General features: G+C 49.5%; 2 protein-coding genes and 1 long non-coding RNA gene across 3 annotated transcripts; 2 read left to right on the top strand and 1 right to left on the bottom strand.

The window, feature by feature from the left end:
* Positions 1 to 5,447: 5,447 nt before the first annotated feature.
* On the top strand, positions 5,448 to 7,064 carry H1-10 (H1.10 linker histone). The gene has a single exon (XM_079967772.1). The coding sequence runs from the start codon at positions 5,592 to 5,594 to the stop codon at positions 6,270 to 6,272; it is 681 nt and encodes a 226-aa protein (XP_079823898.1). The 5' UTR covers positions 5,448 to 5,591; the 3' UTR covers positions 6,273 to 7,064.
* A 1,414-nt stretch (positions 7,065 to 8,478) lies between these two features.
* Positions 8,479 to 12,490, top strand: LOC307210860. Its single transcript, XR_013836185.1, has 3 exons — positions 8,479 to 8,919; positions 9,291 to 10,516; positions 10,990 to 12,490. It is a non-coding gene; the product is annotated as an uncharacterized lncRNA (long non-coding RNA).
* Positions 12,340 to 15,943, bottom strand: LOC307210851 (histone H2A). Its single transcript, XM_079967037.1, has 2 exons — positions 15,812 to 15,943; positions 12,340 to 15,598 (listed from the first exon to the last, which is right to left on the bottom strand). Exons 1-2 carry the CDS (start codon positions 15,926 to 15,928, stop codon positions 15,119 to 15,121), a joined length of 597 nt encoding a protein of 198 aa, XP_079823163.1. The 5' UTR covers positions 15,929 to 15,943; the 3' UTR covers positions 12,340 to 15,118.
* Positions 15,944 to 17,900: the final 1,957 nt, after the last annotated feature.

The following is a 17,900-nucleotide window of genomic DNA, read 5'->3' as shown; positions in this document are numbered from 1 at the left end:
AGCTGCTTCAGTATCTTCAAGCGTACTTCACTGATCAAACAGAATTGCCACTTGAAAAGCATGACTTGTTCAAAACCACATCTTGTAACACCAGGCCTCCCAGGGCTCCAGTGAAGTAGAAGCTGACAAATCAAAACAACCCAGAAGGAACTGAAAATGTCATAGCAGAGCCCACTATTAATTTCTGTGTTGTGAACACCAAGAATGCTTGCAAATTATAAAATTGTCATGGCAACAAGTCTTCACTCATGGATGTAAAACCATTGACAGCTGCCCTCCAATATACCTTCAGGAAACTTCTGCTGTGATACAGGGGATGGCTGTTGCCATTGTAGTATAGTTAGAAAATGCTGCTGAACTTGGACCCGCGCTTTGCTTTGGACCCGCGCTCTCACTTATACATAGTTCTGTAGCAGTTGGAATGGTCTGATCACTGTCTTCGATCTACATTCTTTCAAAAGCATATTGATGGACCCTCATTAGAAAACCTCATATTTGCTCTGTGATGACTTGAATTGGCATCAGTGGGTGGGACCCCCCAGGGAAGGGTTTCTGGTCCAGCAGAGGCATCTTTTAACAGAAGAGAGTTTTGCTGATTCAAAGCCCCCCCCCCCAAAAAAAAACAGAGTGGAAGTTGGTGGTGGTACAGAGATAATCAGCAAAAAGGGCTCCCCCAACTGATTCCTTTTATTAGATCAAAAGCTGTTTTGGACCAGCTGATTCAATGAAAGGTTCATATTAATGATTTCATTTCTAGTAACTGGTCTATAATGAATTCCTTTCTCCTAGGCATAGAACAATTTGGATTTTCTATAGCCTTCCCCATCATTGTCACTTGAGTATCCTTAAATATCAGCTAGAATCTTTTGGAAATTGGAGTTGGAAGACTAGACAAAGTAGGTTAGCTTTTTTCTTGGGAGTCTGCCTGTTTGGGGGAATGCAATGTCCTGTACAGTGGTGCCTCGCAAGACGAAAAGAATCCGTTCCGCGAGTCTCTTCGTCTTGCGGTTTTTTCGTCTTGCGAAGCAAGCCCATTAGCGGATTAGCGCTATTAGTGGTTTAGGGGCTTAGCGGATCAGCTGTTAAGCGGCTTAGTGGATCAGCTGTTAAGCGGCTTAGCGGATCAGCTGATAAGCGGCTTAGAAAAAGGAGGGGAGGAAAAAAACCCCGCAGGAACTCGCAAGACATTTTCGTCTTGCGAAGCAAGCCCATAGAAAATTTGTTTTGCGAAGCACCTCCAAAACGGAAAACCCTTTCGTCTAGCGGGTTTTCCGTCTTGCGAGGCATTCGTCTTGTGGGGCACCACTGTATAGGACATAGGAGTGTAGTAGATAATGATATCCTGCATGTCAACTGAAATTTTATTTTTTCTGGGTTCTAACAAGGCCTGAGATGCATGGCAACTGGGCATGTCCTCTGTCAATTCCGCACACATGCAAAGCTGCTATGGTTCAAAAAGGCAAAAGCAGGAGCTAATAATGCATTGACAGAGCGGTAAACTCTTGGATTGACCATGTATTCCAAATCACCAATGCCACTAGCCCCAAAGCAGTTTGGAATAAAATTTATTAAAACTTCTGAGTGCTGTGCATCTTTAACACATGTAATAAAAAGGGCTAGGAAGTTATGCAAGCCATTCAAAGGAAGTAACAGGCCTACTCTATTGTCTTGGTCAGAAGAAGAAGAGGAGTTTGGATTTGATATCCCACGTTACCACTACCCAAAGGAGTCTCAAAGCGGCTAACATTCTCCTTTCCCTTCCTTCCCCACAACAAACACTCTGTGAGGTGAGTGGGGCTGAGAGACTTCAGAGAAGTGTGACTAGCCCAAGGTCACCCAGCAGCTGCATGTGGAGGAGCGGAGACACGAACCCGGTTCCCCAGATTACGAGACTACCGCTCCTAACCACTACACCACACTGGGTTGGTAATTCTTTAGCTTATTTATTTATTAACACTCCCTTTTCTCTAGTGGGTTCCATGTGGAAATTTGGCCAACCTATAAGCTGGTGCTCTTTGGCTTCTCCATATTTTACACTGCTCGCTATTGGGATGTGTGTATACTGTGATTCCATCAGAGCCTGGGGAAAAGTGCAGAGTTCAGTTTTGTAAGGCTGTCAAGGCTTGGTTTCCAGACCTTTGATAATCTTGGTCGCCCTCCTCTGAACACGCTCCAACTTGTCAACATCCTTCTTAAATTGTGGTGCCCAGAACTGGATGCAGCACTCTAGGTGTAATCCAACCAAGGCAGAACAGAGCAGGACTACTGCTTCCCTTGACTGGGACATTACTGTTGATGCAGCCTAGAGTAGCATTAATTTTTTTGCTGATACATCACACTGTTGACTCATGTTAAGCTTTTGGTCTACTAAGATCCTTTTCACATGTACTACTGGCAAGCCAGGTGTTCCCCATCTTACGTTTGCAACTGGTTATTTGTGCCTAAGTTTATTCCTTACATTTGTCTCTATTGAATTTCATTTTATTAGTTTAGGTCTAGTTCTCCAATCTGTTAAGATCATACTGAATCCTGATTCTGTCTTCTGCAGCATTAGCTACCACTCCCAGTTTCAGGTCATCTGCAAATTGGATTATCTTATCCTTGATTTGTCCAAGTCATTTATAAAGATGTTGAACAGCAACAGGCACAGGACAGAACCCTGTGGCATCCCACTTGTCACTTTTCCAAGAGACAAGGAACCATTAGTGAGCACTCTGGGTTCGGTGAGTCAAGGAGCTACAAATTCATCTAACAGTTACCATGTCTAGCCCACACTTTACCAGCTTCTCCACATCATGGGGGACTTTGTCAAAAGCCTTTCTGAAATCAAGATACACCATTTCCACAGTATTCCTCTGATCCATCAAGCTTGTAACTTGTCTGGCATGGCATATTTTTGAGAAACCCATGCTGGGTCTTAGTAATCACAGCATCCTTTTCTAAGTGCTTACAGATGGACAGTTTAATTATCTGTTCTAGTATCAATGTCCTGGTATCAATGTCAAACTGACCAGTCCGTATTTACCTGGATGCATGGGGATCCATTTGAACTCTGCTTCTCAAACAAAAGTTAGATGAGAAGCAGTGTGGTGATATGGTCTCAGCTTTGAAGGTTTTAAAAATAAAATCCCCACGGTTCACCAACGTGCTTTTTTACATCTACATAGAAACCTCTGGCTGTTCTAAGGCATAACCAAGGGGTTTAAAAGCGATCCTTTGCTTAAGAGCAGAAGAGGCTGTGGGGTAAACCGAGGTCCACCTCGTCCCAACATGCTTTGCAAGACGTCTACGGGGTGGGCTCTTCCCTAGAGCGCGGTTTTTACCTCCTGCACAGAACTGCTGTTTTTTAAAGCCGTGCAAGAGGGAGGCAGGGCGAGCGAAATGGCGGAGAAAATAATAAGACATGGGAGGAGGAGGACGGGTGTCAGATTTATCGAAAGTGGGAGGGGGAGCGAGAGAGCAAGCTGCGGAGCTCGAGGGTTTGAATTGCCTCCCTCCCCCCCCCCCCTTTTGGCATAAGAAGCAAATCAGATTCAAGGCAAAGGAAGGGGGGGGTAACTTTTCCTGCGCAGGAGGATGCAGTTGAAAGTGGGTGTAACGCGCCTGCTTCTCTCCCTCCCAGAGCGATCGTGAACCAGCTTTAAAAGGTGGCAGCGGAGAAGAGGCTTTGATGGAGTAGGCGGATTCCATGGCTAAAAAGCTCCCTCGCCTTCAGTAACCGCGCTGGGTTGCTTTCGTTTTCTTCCCTGCATGAAGATCTCTCTCCCCCCCCCACTCCCCCCAATCTAAAAAGAAACGTCCCCCTCCTACACACACACACATTTTACACAGTGCTCTTGGCAACACTGGCTACGGCTGTCTGCACTTCTAAAGCAGAGGTGGTGCCGCCCCCCTTTCCCTGCCAGCCCCCTTCCTATGGGGGGGCATATGCGCCCCCCCTTATTTAAATACGTCCGGATCGGGCGCCCTCTCAGATAGCTTATAAGCTAACGTGGGTAAAGGGGAATTTAAATTCTGCCCAAATTGGGGGGCGGGAAGGAGACTTGGCCGGCGGGATAAATCCATGGCATCCCGCGTGCGGAGCAAGATGCCTCCTGCGGCCAGTAGCTGCTCCCCGAAGGAAGTGTCCGTTGCCACCCGATCTGTTTCCAACCAAACCTGGAAAAGGGAAAAAAACTAAGGTGCGCCTTGGCTGAAAAGGAGCCGCTGCACCAAACCGCCCCCACCCCGCGGCGCTGATCTTCTCCCCGTTTTGCACGCTTCCGATTATCGCTTTCTTTTAACCAGAAACTAAAGGGCACCGCCCCCTCCCTAGGTAGCTCGAAGTGGGGTGCGGAGTAGCCCGGAGAGACTTCTCGTGGCTAGACTTTACATACCCTCTTATCTCCGGGTGCCTTGCAATGTGACCCGTGCCTTTAAAGACAAGTGGCAAGATCCTGAAAACATCCTCCATATTCATTTCCCCGCACGAAGCCCAAGTTGAGACATGGCCACCCCAACCCCATCTAACAGGAGTTACCGAGGCTGATATAATGAACTCGCAAATATAAATATATACAAACTCAAAAGCAATAAAGCGAGTGGGCACCCAACGCCTTCTCTGCAGGCTCCTTCACCTGGTTGTCTAAGAATCGCCCCCCCCGACCTTCGCTTCATCAGTTGTTTCACGAATTTGAGCATTTCCTATGGTCAATATACATCGCGCCTCCTCGCCCCCCAAAAGCAGCACAAATAGCAGCGCCCCTCTGCCCTCCCATACCACTTCATACCAGAGACCAAACGCGCCTCCGTCGGGAGTGCCTGCGTGGTAGGGGGAGGGCTTGCAACCCCCTCTAGCCCAAACTGGAAGGTGCTGCCGCCCTACAACCGAGGATCCCTGGGCGGCCAAATCCTGCCCTCTCTGAGCCCCGCAACCCCTTGAGTCACGGCCCCTCCAGATCGGGCGGGGACCCCCCTGGAATGAGCTCCACAGCTCCGTTGCTGCTGCAGCCGACCACGTGAGGGCGTCCAGTGTGTTAGTTGCAACAAATTAACCCTGGGCTAGTCACCCCCCCGAGGGTCGCCGGCGCCCCACGACCGGCCAGCGGCACGCGGCGCCCTCTTCTCTACGGGGTCCGCGCGTTGGCCGTGCCGTGCGGATCCCTCGGGGGCCCCCAGAGCCCTCCATACAGGGCGCCCCCATCCTCTGCCTTCCCCCAGCATAGGGTGCGCCCTTAAAATCGCCTCCAGGGAACCTTTCCCAGCCCTGGGAGGCTGCGGCGCCCGGGCAGCTCCGTCAGGCACCGTCGGGAGCAGCCGCTGGCGCCGGCAGCCCGACCCTAGGCCGCCGGACGCGGGCGGGAGAGCTCGCCGAAGGGGCCACAAAAAGCACAACTTGGAGCCGGCCTCCTCGCTGCCTGTTGTTGTTCTCAACGTGGTCCGCTCCTGGCGCATATAAAGAGCTGTGGCGGAGCCCGCCCAGGCAGACGGCTTTCTCTCGGGCGGAGCAGAGGCGAGCTGTGCTCGGCTACCGCGCTTGCTGCTGCTTCCCGAGCGCGCACACGAGCCTGGTCTTTTTCTCTTGCGAAGAGCGCCGTCCCGCTTTATCCGGCATGTCTGTTGAGCTGGAAGAAGCCGACCTGCCCCTGGCCGAGGCGGAAGAGGCGCCTCTGGCTCCGGAGAAGAAAGGCGCCGCCAAGAAAGCCAAAGGCGGCGGCGGAGGCGGCGGGTCGGTGTTGTCGCCCTCCAAGAAGAAGAAAAATAGCAAGAAGAAGAACCAGCCGGGCAAGTACAGCCAGCTGGTGGTGGAGGCGATCCGCAAGCTGGGGGAGCGCAACGGCTCTTCGCTGGCCAAGATCTACAACGAAGCCAAGAAAGTGGCCTGGTTCGACCAGCAGAACGGGCGCACCTACCTCAAGTACTCCATCAAGGCGCTGGTGCAGAACGACACCTTGCTGCAGGTGAAGGGCACGGGCGCCAACGGCTCCTTCAAGCTCAACAGGAAGAAGCTGGAGGGCGGAGAAGGGGGCGCCGGAGCAGGAGGCGGGGGCGCCTCGCACGCCAAGTCGCACAAGAAGGCGGGGGCCGTGCCCGCGTCGCGCAAGGTCGAGAAGAAGCCCGTGGCCAAGAGCAAAAAGCTGGAGAAGAAGTCGCACAAGAAAGGCGCCGGCGGGGCCGCCGCCAAGAAGGACAAGGTGAAAGCCAAGAAGGCCGCCAAGAAGACGGCCGCCTCGCCCAGCGCCAAGAAGGTGAAGAAGTCGGCCAAGCCCAAGGCGCTCAAGAGCAGGAAATGAAGGCGGCGCAGATGGAGAGGGCAGGGGGCCCTGGACTTGTGGAGCCTCGAGACATTGTGACTTATTGCTCTCAGCACAGCCGTGTTACCCGGTTTCGTTTCTGTAGCTTTTTCTTTTTTGGGGGGGAGCGAGGGGTGGGCGTGGGTTGGAGGTGCACCTTTTCTTCATGGCCGCCGGTTCCTTGGAGGGGAGAGGAAGACGTTATTCGCCCCAGCCCTTTATTTTATTTTTTTAATAAAGGGGGGATGACTTGAGGGCGGCTTGTGCGGGGTTCTTTTGTTTTTTGATTTGGAATAGTTTATTTTTTCCTGCCCCCCTCCCCCGAAAAATATGGAGGATAGGCGGCGCCGCTCCCCTGCTTGCCCCTGGTTCTCCGTGCTCACGGGGGCGTTTTGGCTGCCTTCCGAAAGTTTCCCCGGCCGTCGTGGCCGCCCCTCGGATGCCGCTGCGGCGCCATGGCAACGGCTTTGCAAGGGCGTCTCGGCGTTTCCCTTGAAAAAGGCGCTTCTCGGGATGCAGGGAGGGAGGGGAGAACTGGGGAGCGGTTGGGACCAAGGGGGCTTGGGGCGGGGTGCTTTTTTATTTCGTTTTTGCCTTTGAGAGGCCTGCACAGCCATTACCGGGCGGGATGCGTAGATGCTCAGTTCTAGGGAAGGTGGGGATCGGAGGGGATCTCCCTCCTCTCCTGGAAGATCATCATACTGCCTTCAAAGGTGTCTTGCCTTCGGTAGCCTTTCCCCTCCGCACTTGTGCTTTTTTGTTCAATAAATCGTTTAAAATGCTTTTTTTTCACTCGCTGCTTCCTCCGTGTGTTTTAACTGCAAGAGGCAAATGAAAACGGCTTGGGAGGGAGGGTGGGAAATGGGGGCGTTAGTGGGATTAACCGGAGATAATAGGGGTGCGGCTATAGGGTGGAGGAGGCTGGGTACCAGGCAGGGGAAGCTGTAGCTTGTGCGTGGGGGGTGGGGAAGGTTGCGCATTCCACCCGCTTAATTTTCTGCCGGTGTGGAGTTTTCTGGAGGTGGGCGTGTCAATCATTTCAAACGAGCTCTTTCCTCTCTGATTTGAGCTCCATTTTCTGCAAAGGCCGGCAGGCATTGCATTGCCCTGTTAGCAAAAAAACTGCCCTTAGTCACTTTTTTCACCCATATCGTAGTAGGTATTGCAAGTTGGAGGTCGTCGCCCACATAAAAATCCGAGCCGGACCTGAAGTTCCAGGGAGGCGGCGGCGGCAATCCTTTGGTTTGGCGGTCCCCCTCCTCTCCTAAACCCCGCACATGCACCTTGCTAAAAAGAAGCCTCTAGGGGGCGAGCCTAGCCTTTGCGTACATGGGGGATTACGTCATCGGGCGCCAGTGCGCACGAGTGGGGAAACGCTCGTTGGTTGGCTGGCCGGGGCGGTTACGTCAAGCCATTCGTCTGCACCGGTAGCGTCACTCCTTTCGCAGATAGCAGGTTGAAAGGGGGGAGGCGGCACCAAAGTGCTCAACTGAGTCGTGAATTGATCATCTCTCCGGAGCTGCTACCGCTGCTTTCTGCCACCAGCCCTCGCGGCCAAAGGTCTGCTCCGGCCTATCGTTTATCTCAGCGTAAGGGGCGGGAGTGCCTTACAACAGCCCTGCAGTGTAGCTCTCTAAGCTAAAAACACCCAATGTGACTACATAGAGAGTCAGTGCTCTTCTTAACCATCCCATATGATGCTGGGCGGTACAGTGGTACCTCGGGTTACATACGCTTCAGGTTACAGACTCTGCTAACCCAGAAATAGTGCTTCAGGATGAGAACAAATTGCGCAGCAGCAGCAGGAGGCCCCATTAGCTAAAGTGGTGCTTCAGGTTAAAAACAGTTTCAGGTTAAGAACAGACCTCCGGAACGAATTAAGTACTTAATCCGAGGTACCACTGTAGTTGCATAGTCACCCACCCTTCCTGCCGGTGTCCCTTCCTGCCAGTGGCCTGCTTTCCGCTGCCAGAAAAACAAGAGCTCCACCCCAGAGCTGGGAAAAGGACTTCACGGCTACACCTTCCGCAGCTTGCTACCTGTCCGTGGCAGCAATATGAAGGGGCAGTCACAGCAAACGAAGAGGTGAAAGTGGGAAATGAATGGCGGAGGCTGGTACCCTGGTGCCGTCTGGGATAGCGGAAAGGTCTAGGGAGAATATGGCCTGGGAGAGAGGGAAGCTGGGCTAGCCCCAGACCTGCTTTTGCAGGATCTTGCCATGGGGCTACTCAGGTCAGGGAAGTATATAACCTTAAGAAGGGAATTGGAGGGCACCTGCTTAGGGTGGCAGAAATGGTGCAGTAGAGCAGGGCCCTGCTAATACAAACACAAATATCACCCCACATATTAAATTATGGCCTAACTTTCAACCCCTTGGAGAACACTTAAAGGCGCTCCAATAGCTGAGCACATTAGGATCAGGAACTAAGACCAAGCCTGTAGAAAGAGCAGCCTATTTCTCCTACACTTTTAATCTTAGCACTTGTCCACAAGGAATCCTCTACATAAAAGAAAACACACAGCACACAGTTCAGGTTTACAAATAAGGGGGAGGGTAAGAGAATGTATCACCCACCATGAAATGGTCCCTAATAGGTGCCATAACTCACCATCATGCAAATTTAACCACCACCACCATTTGGCGCAGGTGGCGCTGTGGGTTAAAGCCTCAGCGCCTAGGGCTTGCCGATCGAAAGGTCGGCGGTTCGAATCCCTGCGGCGGGGTGCGCTCCCGCTGCTCGGTCCCAGCGCCTGCCAACCTAGCAGTTCGAAAGCACCTCCGGGTGCAAGTAGATAAATAGGGACCGCTTACCAGCGGGAAGGTAAACGGTGTTTCCGTGTGCAGCTCTGGCTCGCCACAGCAGCGATGTCACGCTGGCCACGTGACCCGGAAGTGTCTCCGGACAGCGCTGGCCCCTGGCCTCTTAAGTGAGATGGGCGCACAACCCCAGAGTCTGTCAAGACTGGCCCGTACGGGCAGGGGTACCTTTACCTTTACCTTACCATTTGGTTCTGAAGAACGTAATAATACACAGCAAGTGTGCCGCTGTAAGGGGTATCCAAATTGTACAAAAAGGGTGATAATACTATTCTAAATGTCCAGATAAAACTAGTGGCATAGAAAGATCCTTATAATAAATATAGCCTGAGTTGTGGCCTAGAACTAACTGCAGTGGGCCAGATTTTGGCACTTCAGGAAAAACCTCTATCTTGATAAACTACTTAAGAAGACAGGATGGTAAGATATTCTCCCAGCTTCACAACCCAATGCACATACAGGAGCAAGGCACGCCCCTGCAAACCATATTGATAGACTTTATTCAAATCATGCATGGAGATACTTTCACTTTTGTGAACTGGTATTATCACATTTCTTACAGTTAAACTTTGTCCATTCCAGAATGATCTAACAGTTTCAAGCTTTAACCAGCAGCATCCAACTAAGCCACACTTAAGCTATGGGGGCTCTGTACACAGGGGGAAAAAGAACACCATGTGGTACAGCTGTTGAACTACAACTCCCACCATCCATTACCTTGGAACTACTGGCTGGGGCTGATGGAAGTAGTAGTTCAACACTTGGAGGGCCCCACTCTGGCTACCCGTTATATCTAAGTGCAGATAGCTACAACCACCGCTGTAGCAGCATGGTATGTTTCTCCAAGAGAAGGAAAACATTAAATGACTTCACCTTTTCCAAAAGGAGCCATGATTACCTTAATTCCCTGCAAGGATATTTCCAAAAGGCAGAAACAGGCACGTGAAAAATAGGCAGAGGGGGGAAACCACAGCACCCCCTTCTATAATTTGCAAGGCTCTCAGGCTACAGGCTCAAACAGAAGAGTAGCAGGTAGCAGAGTCTGCTGGGAGTTTGGAGACATTTTTATGTTGAAGATCTCTTGTTCCTTTTACACAAGCTCTGTGTCCTCTACCTTAAACTGTTTTCATGATTATAGAAGCACATTTTTCATTCCAAGTGCTATATTATATAATGTGTTGAGAAGCATCGTGTGGCAACACAGTACTAGTCCTGACCGACCTGCTGCGGCTCACATCAGATTTCAACAGTATTCTATAGTATGGATGGAAGGCCTTTTAAATGCATATCCCCAGTTTGTTAAAGATGGCTGTTCAGTTCACTATTGGGAATCTAATAAATTTAGAATAATTTTTTATTTTTTTGTACTCTGTAGAGTGGTCATTAATGCTGTTCACCAAGATCCTTATATATTGCAATGACTTATGTTTCTAAGCTGTACAATTACATTATGTTAAGCTGTACAATTAAATTATGTTTCTAAGCTGTGCTGTACATTTGAATTGACTGATCACCAAGACTCTTCACCCTCAATCCAAAGTTATCTTCCAAAATGGATATAAAGGCTGCTGCTTTCAAGTCACTTCTAAGCTTTTCCACACACTTTGCCACCTGCATTCTCTTCCTGAATCTAGTTTCCACCATTCATTCATTTCCATCTGCGTTAAAGGGAAGAGTTAATGGTGACACTTACAACAGGGCAGAAAAGCTCACATTTGTGCCACTAATTCAAGCAATATACAGACACAGTTCATACACCATGCTAAGCCATACCATTGGGATTCCTGGAGATCATAGCCACTTAGCTCCTGCCCCTGTGAGCTAAGTCATGGTTTAGCTTAGCATGTCATCCAAATGCAGGCCAGGCTCATGGCTTGTCTTGTTCCAGTAAACTCCAAGGTTTGCTTTTGGTTTACAGTTCCTCGTTTGTCTGGAGCAAGGCAAACTACAAGTCTGGATAACATGCTAAACTAAATCATAGCTTAGCTCAGAGGAAGAACAAAGCAGCCATAATCTCTCCTCTATGGCAGTCTGGACATCAATACATTCATGGTTTGGCTTAGTGTTACTTGCAAACTGAACTATAGACTCCCACAGATAGAAGAGCAAGCTAGCTGCTATTGTAAGGAATGCCATTTCTGGACAAGAGCAATATTTTCTTTTTAGTGTCATTTCAGTTTTCACAACCCCAGATGCCAGCTCTACCCATTGACATAAACAGATGGTAGAAAGGTACTAAAGGGAGGGGGGGAGGCTGCAGGGAAGCACCAGGCTTTTAGATGCTCACATATGGGACCCTAAGCTCTTCACAGCGAAGCCCCTTTGTAGAACTGACATCCCTTTCTAATATTACTTTTTACCATCTGTTGATTTAATCATGTTCTCTTCCCTTCAGCTTTACATTTAAAACACAGTTAAAAGTAAAATATACCAAGGGGCCATGTGATGAGGGCTTAGGAAGGTTATATTTGTTAATTGCTAAACAGATTTCATTAATTCTGAACAGAGAATACACGAGAGCACAATGCAAGTTCTGCCAGCAAGAAATGCACTGCACAGCTTAATCCTGTCCCCATTTACTTTGAACACTGCATCCAACTGAACTGGCTTCCTCAGGACTTCATACTCTGATGCTAGCACTTTTCGGAAGCAAGTCATATCAACTTTGAATGGGCACCACCAAATAAATGCTTGACGGGTCTAACACAGATTAATAGTGCATGGATTGCACTGATGTCAGGAATAACCCAGTGCATTTCTAATGTAAGTTAATGGGAAACCTTGGGTTGTGCAGGGCTCTCTGCATGCAAGGGAATCTTGGGATCAGGGTGTCACTTGCCAAGCAGAGAGAAGTGAGGAAGATATGAGGCATTTGGTTGTGCAAGTCAGATAAATATTTTAAAAAATGGGCTCCACTGCCAGGACCACAGAAGGATACTTTGGGCAAAATGGGCTTTAAGATTTGATACAAACATTGATTTCCCATTTATTAATCAACACCATTTAATTTGCTATTAGATAGAAAGAGGGAACATGGGAGCTGAAAGACAGATGGCTCACACTGCAGTCAAGTCAGAGTTACTAGACCAAACCTTTGACCTTCCACTGCCCATCTTCCCTTTCTTCCAGCAGTATTTTCAGGAGAGTAGGGCATAAATGCACATTACAGACCTCAAACCACCAAAAAACCTTTCATGGATTCAGTAACCCCCAAACAGCTAATTAAGTGATGTGTCGACAAGAGACATCTTTGACATGCATTCAAGACTGAATTGGTTTAATAAGAATATTGGTTTTGCACTTTTCCAGTATCACAAGTTCTGCATTTTCTAATAAATACAAAGCAGTCTTTTGACAGAACACAAAATACTGATCTTGAAATAATAAAAGACAGAAAAACCACAAACTCTCATTTCCTATTTTTCAGTAGTTATTTGCATTTAAACAATCTCTTCCCCACAATTATGCAATCCATGTTCATTCTAGAAGAAAGCAAGAGCCTTACACTGGTCCAGTGCCAGAGGAATGAGATAGCAACTTAGAAACAATGGGTCTTTTTTTCCTGGGTCTGCAGTGGGAGATAGGCAAGACAAATCAGACAGGAGCAGATCAAGGTTCTACCTCTTAGGTATCACTAAGGAGTGAACAAACCACCTTCATTACCCAGGTATTAAAGCATCCAAGTTCCACTAACCTATGTGTTATTTGTCAAATCAGAGCAAGACAATACTTCATCCACAGATTTACACCTCACTTGATAGGTTGAACACATGCTACTTGACAGCACATACACAGTTGCCCATAAATATTACAAGTTCTACTTGCTCAATAGCCTAGACACTGCTGCATGCACGTGGTTCTATAAACTTTTCACCTAGGCAAGCAAGCAAGATTTGGCTCCGATACCATCTCTAGAGTACCATAGCTACTATGCACCACAGGACTGGCTAGGCCATCTTCCATGCTCATACATTACCCAAACACCAATTTAGTAAACCAACACATTAACTAGATATTTTACTCTAGTATAAATTCAGTTTTTTCCCCTAGAAAAACCCAAATCCCAAAAATTAATCCATTGAGGATTACAATTAAACAGATGCCACAATTGCACTCTATTTTATGCACCAGGTGTGAAATTCTGAACAGGAAAAAAAACTGTGTATAGTTTTAAAGTGCAAAACAAAGATACAGAATGCCAAACCTCCATCGTTGGGGAAAGGCCTATAACAGAATTAATAACCCAAAAGGGAATGGGGGTGGGAGGAGGACAGAACAGACCACACAACGTAATTGCTTCTGTCTCAAGGAAGCTTCAGGCACCTCCAGACCTACCATCACTTAGGCTGAAAAACCACAAAAGCCATTATACTAAAATACTTTTGATTTTAGCTCTGCTGACGTCAACAGGACAAAAATACGACCTAAATCCAAGAACCCTTGCTTAAAATGAGGTTCCAGCTAAGCTGCTAAGCGCATTCAGAAGATCTGAATGCAGCACCAATCAAGGCTAGAGACAGATAATAGGAGCCCTCCCTCTCCAAAGAGTTGGTCTGAAAGACAATTACTGTTCTTGGCCTGTGCACTCATCTCACTTTTGTGTCTGGCCCAAATGATTCACATCATTCAAAACCTTACCCCAAGCATGTTTGGCCAGAAGTGACAGTAGGACAAGATGTGCATACCTTAGGAAACCGAAGACACTGTCCAATAACCTGCCTCTCTCTCTCTCTCTCTCTTACACACACACACACACACACACACACTACTGTTTGCCTCCAGCCCAAGGCTGTTAACTTCATAAACTAGATTCCCCCTTTCTTTAAAAAAGGTTTGCAACAACAATAAAATCAAAATTTAACACCAGCACACAATTAGGAATGGAGTACAAATACAGTGACACAATACCTCATCATAAAGCAAACAAGGAAGGGGGAGAAAAAAAGCTTAGCGCTTGAAGAGATGAATATTTCCCTCAACAAGAGTAGTGGCTCTTTTCACATTACGATTTTTCTGGCAGCTTCCTTTTCTCCCCTCCCCCCTCCAACATTTTATTAAGTTTGTGATCACATTGAATGGGGATGTGCAGCAACAACAGGTAGATAGATCCATCACTGTATTGAGCTCCGTGACAGAGCAGTTTTAAGAGAGTAGACGGAATATTTGTGCAGAACAGTAGTGAATGGAGAGGCTCTGCCTTCATCCTCCCTCCCTGACAGGTGCACAGACAGGATGCAGAAAGCCTCCATGGTCACAAATGGTGGCACACTGCCAAGTCCCTTGCCTTCCTAGGGCAGGCTTGCAGCTTCCACCTTGCTTTGTGACTTCCGTTCTTCCAGTTAGTCCCAATGCAAGAAAAACAAGATGCACAAATCATTCTTCTAGTTCCAAAACTGTCCTTTCTTTCCAAATCCCCTTTCCCAAAAAATTAATAGTGGCTTTAAGGGAGGGAGAGGGAGGGAAAAGAAAAGCTAATTGCACAGATGCTGCAGGTATAAGCAGCTTCAGGGTAGTAGATTAGGGGATAAATCATGGGGATGGGAGGGAGAATGAGAAGAGAGAGACAGAGGGAGGAAAAATAATAATACAGAAATCAATTTGCAGGGCACTAGGTGGCAGCCACCAGGCCCGCAGCACGTGCCCTTTTGGCGACACAGAAAAATGATTTAAGCCTGCTCTTCCCACACCAATCCCTGGGATTGAAGGGGGGCAGGAGTGCCAAGCAAGGTGCAGATCATTGGAAGGAAAGAGGGCTGGCGGGGGCGAGAGGGAAGCCCGGTGGCTGCAGCGCCAGGCGGACAGGGAGGACCAGAGCGAGGAGAGGAGGCGCAGAGGCGGCCCAGCGATGGCTGCGCCAAGGCAGAGGAGCGGAGAGGAAGAGATCTGCCCGGCGCTGGCTGCTCCAAGTGAAGCAGAGAGAAAAGGGAGAAAATGTCCGGTGCCCGCTGGGTCGGATCCTGCGGGTGGGGTGGCGGGGACACATCACCGGCCCATTCTTTGTTGTTCCCCTTCGGAAACAGGGCCGGGCTCATTTCTTGGAGCTCTGGGTCTTCTTGGGCAGCAGCACGGCCTGGATGTTGGGCAGGACCCCGCCCTGGGCGATGGTCACCCCGCCCAGCAGCTTGTTGAGCTCCTCGTCGTTGCGGATGGCCAGCTGCAGGTGCCGCGGGATGATGCGGGTCTTCTTGTTGTCCCGCGCCGCGTTGCCGGCCAGCTCCAGGATCTCGGCCGACAGGTACTCCAGCACGGCCGCCAGGTAGACGGGCGCCCCGGCGCCCACCCGCTCGGCGTAGTTGCCTTTCCGCAGCAGCCGGTGCACGCGGCCCACCGGGAACTGCAGGCCGGCGCGGGACGAGCGGGACTTGGCTTTGGCGCGCGCTTTGCCGCCGGACTTCCCTCGGCCGGACATCGCGGGCAGGCGGCTGGGCTGGAGGGGGCGGGTAGGGGGGCGCTCCGAAAGGGCTGCAAGCCGAGGCCCGGCGCGAAGCAGGCAGAGGAGGAGAAAGACCTGGAGGGAAACACCGCCACCACAGAGTGTTAGCAAAGTAACGTGGGAACGCAGGTTGCGAGACTGACGCGTGTTCCGGAGCAACTCCGCCCCCTCCCCGCTACCCCGCCTTGCAACCCAACCCCGGAGCGGACTGGCAGGGAGCAGGTTGCAGGCCGCGCTCCGGCGGCCCCCAGCTAGCGCCGCGCGCAGGGGTCACCTCCCTCCCCTCACCGTTCGCCGCCTCGCCAAGCGGAGCGCTCCGCCCGAGAGCCGCAGCTGCAGTGACAATAACAAGCGCGAGATGCTGGAGGATATAAATCCAAGCCCAGCCTGTCGGCGGCTTCCCATTGGCAGGGGCGAGCGCGGAGCCGCGCCGCTATTGGCGGGTATTCCGATCCCTTATTTGCATAGGAGCTCGCGTCGTCCATGTTCGGACTCGGAGGGAGCTGGAGCGGCAACAGACGCGCAGGCTTGGCCGCCTGCAAAGAGAGCTGCTGGTGAAGCATATTAATGTGCAGCAGCAGCAGCTTTGGGAGACGCGGGGGGTCTCTGGCGCGGCGTGACAAAGGGATGCACCGGGGGAAAGAGGAGGCGGGCGGGCGGCTGCTGCACTTGCTCCTGATAATGCCACCTGGAGCAGCCGCCCCTCTGGGTGAAGAAAAGGCAGCCAAGGTTAGCAGAATTTCCCCAATCCCCTCTCTCCCGAGTTGAATTGCTTGAAATACTTGGTCTGCCTTCCCAAACCCAGCTGAAGGCTAACCCGCAGGTGCAAACCGAAGCTCAGGATCACGACCGCCGCGCCCTAGGGCAAATGCAACACCCGCAATAAAGGCAAACATTTAAGGCCGTCTGGTTTTTCACAAGGGGAACTTAACTCAGGCAGGGCCTGAGGAGGAAGAGCATGATAGGATTACACTCCTCCTCCCATTTATTTGTGCTGTATCTGGGTGCCCTTTTGGAGGACATTTCTTATTTATTTATAGATCCTCTCGGTTGGGTATTGCTTTCTCTCTATAAGCCTAATTAGCAGTACCCTTATGGCAAAGACACCTAAAAAGGATGCTGGCCCATCCCAAAGCAGGCAGGCAAGCCTGTGCCCAAACCCCAACCAAACCTTAGTCAAAAGGCCAAATCAAGGGTTTCTTGATTGGCACATCTGAGGTGGGGAAACCTAATCCAGCAATAATTTATTAGCATTTTATATAGTGCCTTTATTGCACAGAGCACTTTGCAAGTGTTATCCTGGTATGATTTAACAATCTAGTCAGTATTGCTAAGTTCTTACAGGGGAGGTTAAGAGACAGTGGCATGCCTAAAGCCACCTAGTTGTAGGGAGTTCATGGATAGAAGTGAAATTTGAAGTCAATGTCTTAAAACATTGTATTCTTAAAACCAGTGTATTGTGCCACCTTGAAATGAAAGGCAGAGCAGTCTTAACTCAGGAAATCAGACGGGGAAGATGTGAGGGTTTACACCAGTTTAAATCAATGGGTGGGGGCAGGGGGGATACCTATCTGGAAGGATTTAGGTTGAGATTATATGGGAGTAAGGATTGTAGTAAGAGTTGTGGCACCTTCATGGATCAGCAAATTGTGTGTTATGCTGGGCCTGGTTTTGTTACTGTTTTTGTGGCTGGTGAGGAAGCCATCCGTATTTAGAAGAGCCTGGCCAACAAGCTTGTTCTGTGATGTACTGTATGTTGGGCCAAGCAGGCCATGCTCCAATCACAAGCATTCCTATTCTAGTTAAATTAGTTTTTTTAAAAAAATACCTGCTGCAAATAATGCTAAATCAAACATTGTCAGCCAGACCAGCGACTTCACACAGGGATAGCTGTGCTAGTCTGTTGCAGCAAAATACAGTAGAATGTTGTGGCACTTAGAGACTAACAGGATTTGTTATGGCATAAGCTTCTGTAGACCAGTGTCTCATTTTACCAGATGAAACGGATGAATATGCATCTGCCGAAGTAGACTCTAGTCCACAAATGCTTGCTGCAATAAATCTTGTTAAAGTCTCCAGCATGCCCCAACACTTGTAATTGCCAGACTGGACTTTAGGGGGCAGATGAAACCGCTGAGTCAGGGATACACTTCTAGGGCCAGGGGAGAGTGAAATCGTTTCTAGGTTCAGCAGAAATTAGGCCCAGCTAGACGTTAAGCAAGAAGAATCTAAGCAAGCTAGGTTAATTATTTCCTTAAATTATTGAAACGGACAACCCATGGGTAGGAAGACCAACTTTGGACATACCGTATTTTTCGCTCTATAAGACGCACCAGACCACAAGATGCACCTAGTTTTTGGAGGAGGAAAATAAGAA

The sequence above is a fragment of the Podarcis cretensis genome, assembly GCF_951804945.1.
Source record: "Podarcis cretensis genome assembly, chromosome: 2".
Classification (NCBI taxonomy): Eukaryota; Metazoa; Chordata; class Lepidosauria; order Squamata; family Lacertidae; genus Podarcis; species Podarcis cretensis.
The sequence above is the reverse complement of the archived record's forward strand: the minus strand, read 5'-3'. Positions and strand labels throughout refer to the sequence as shown.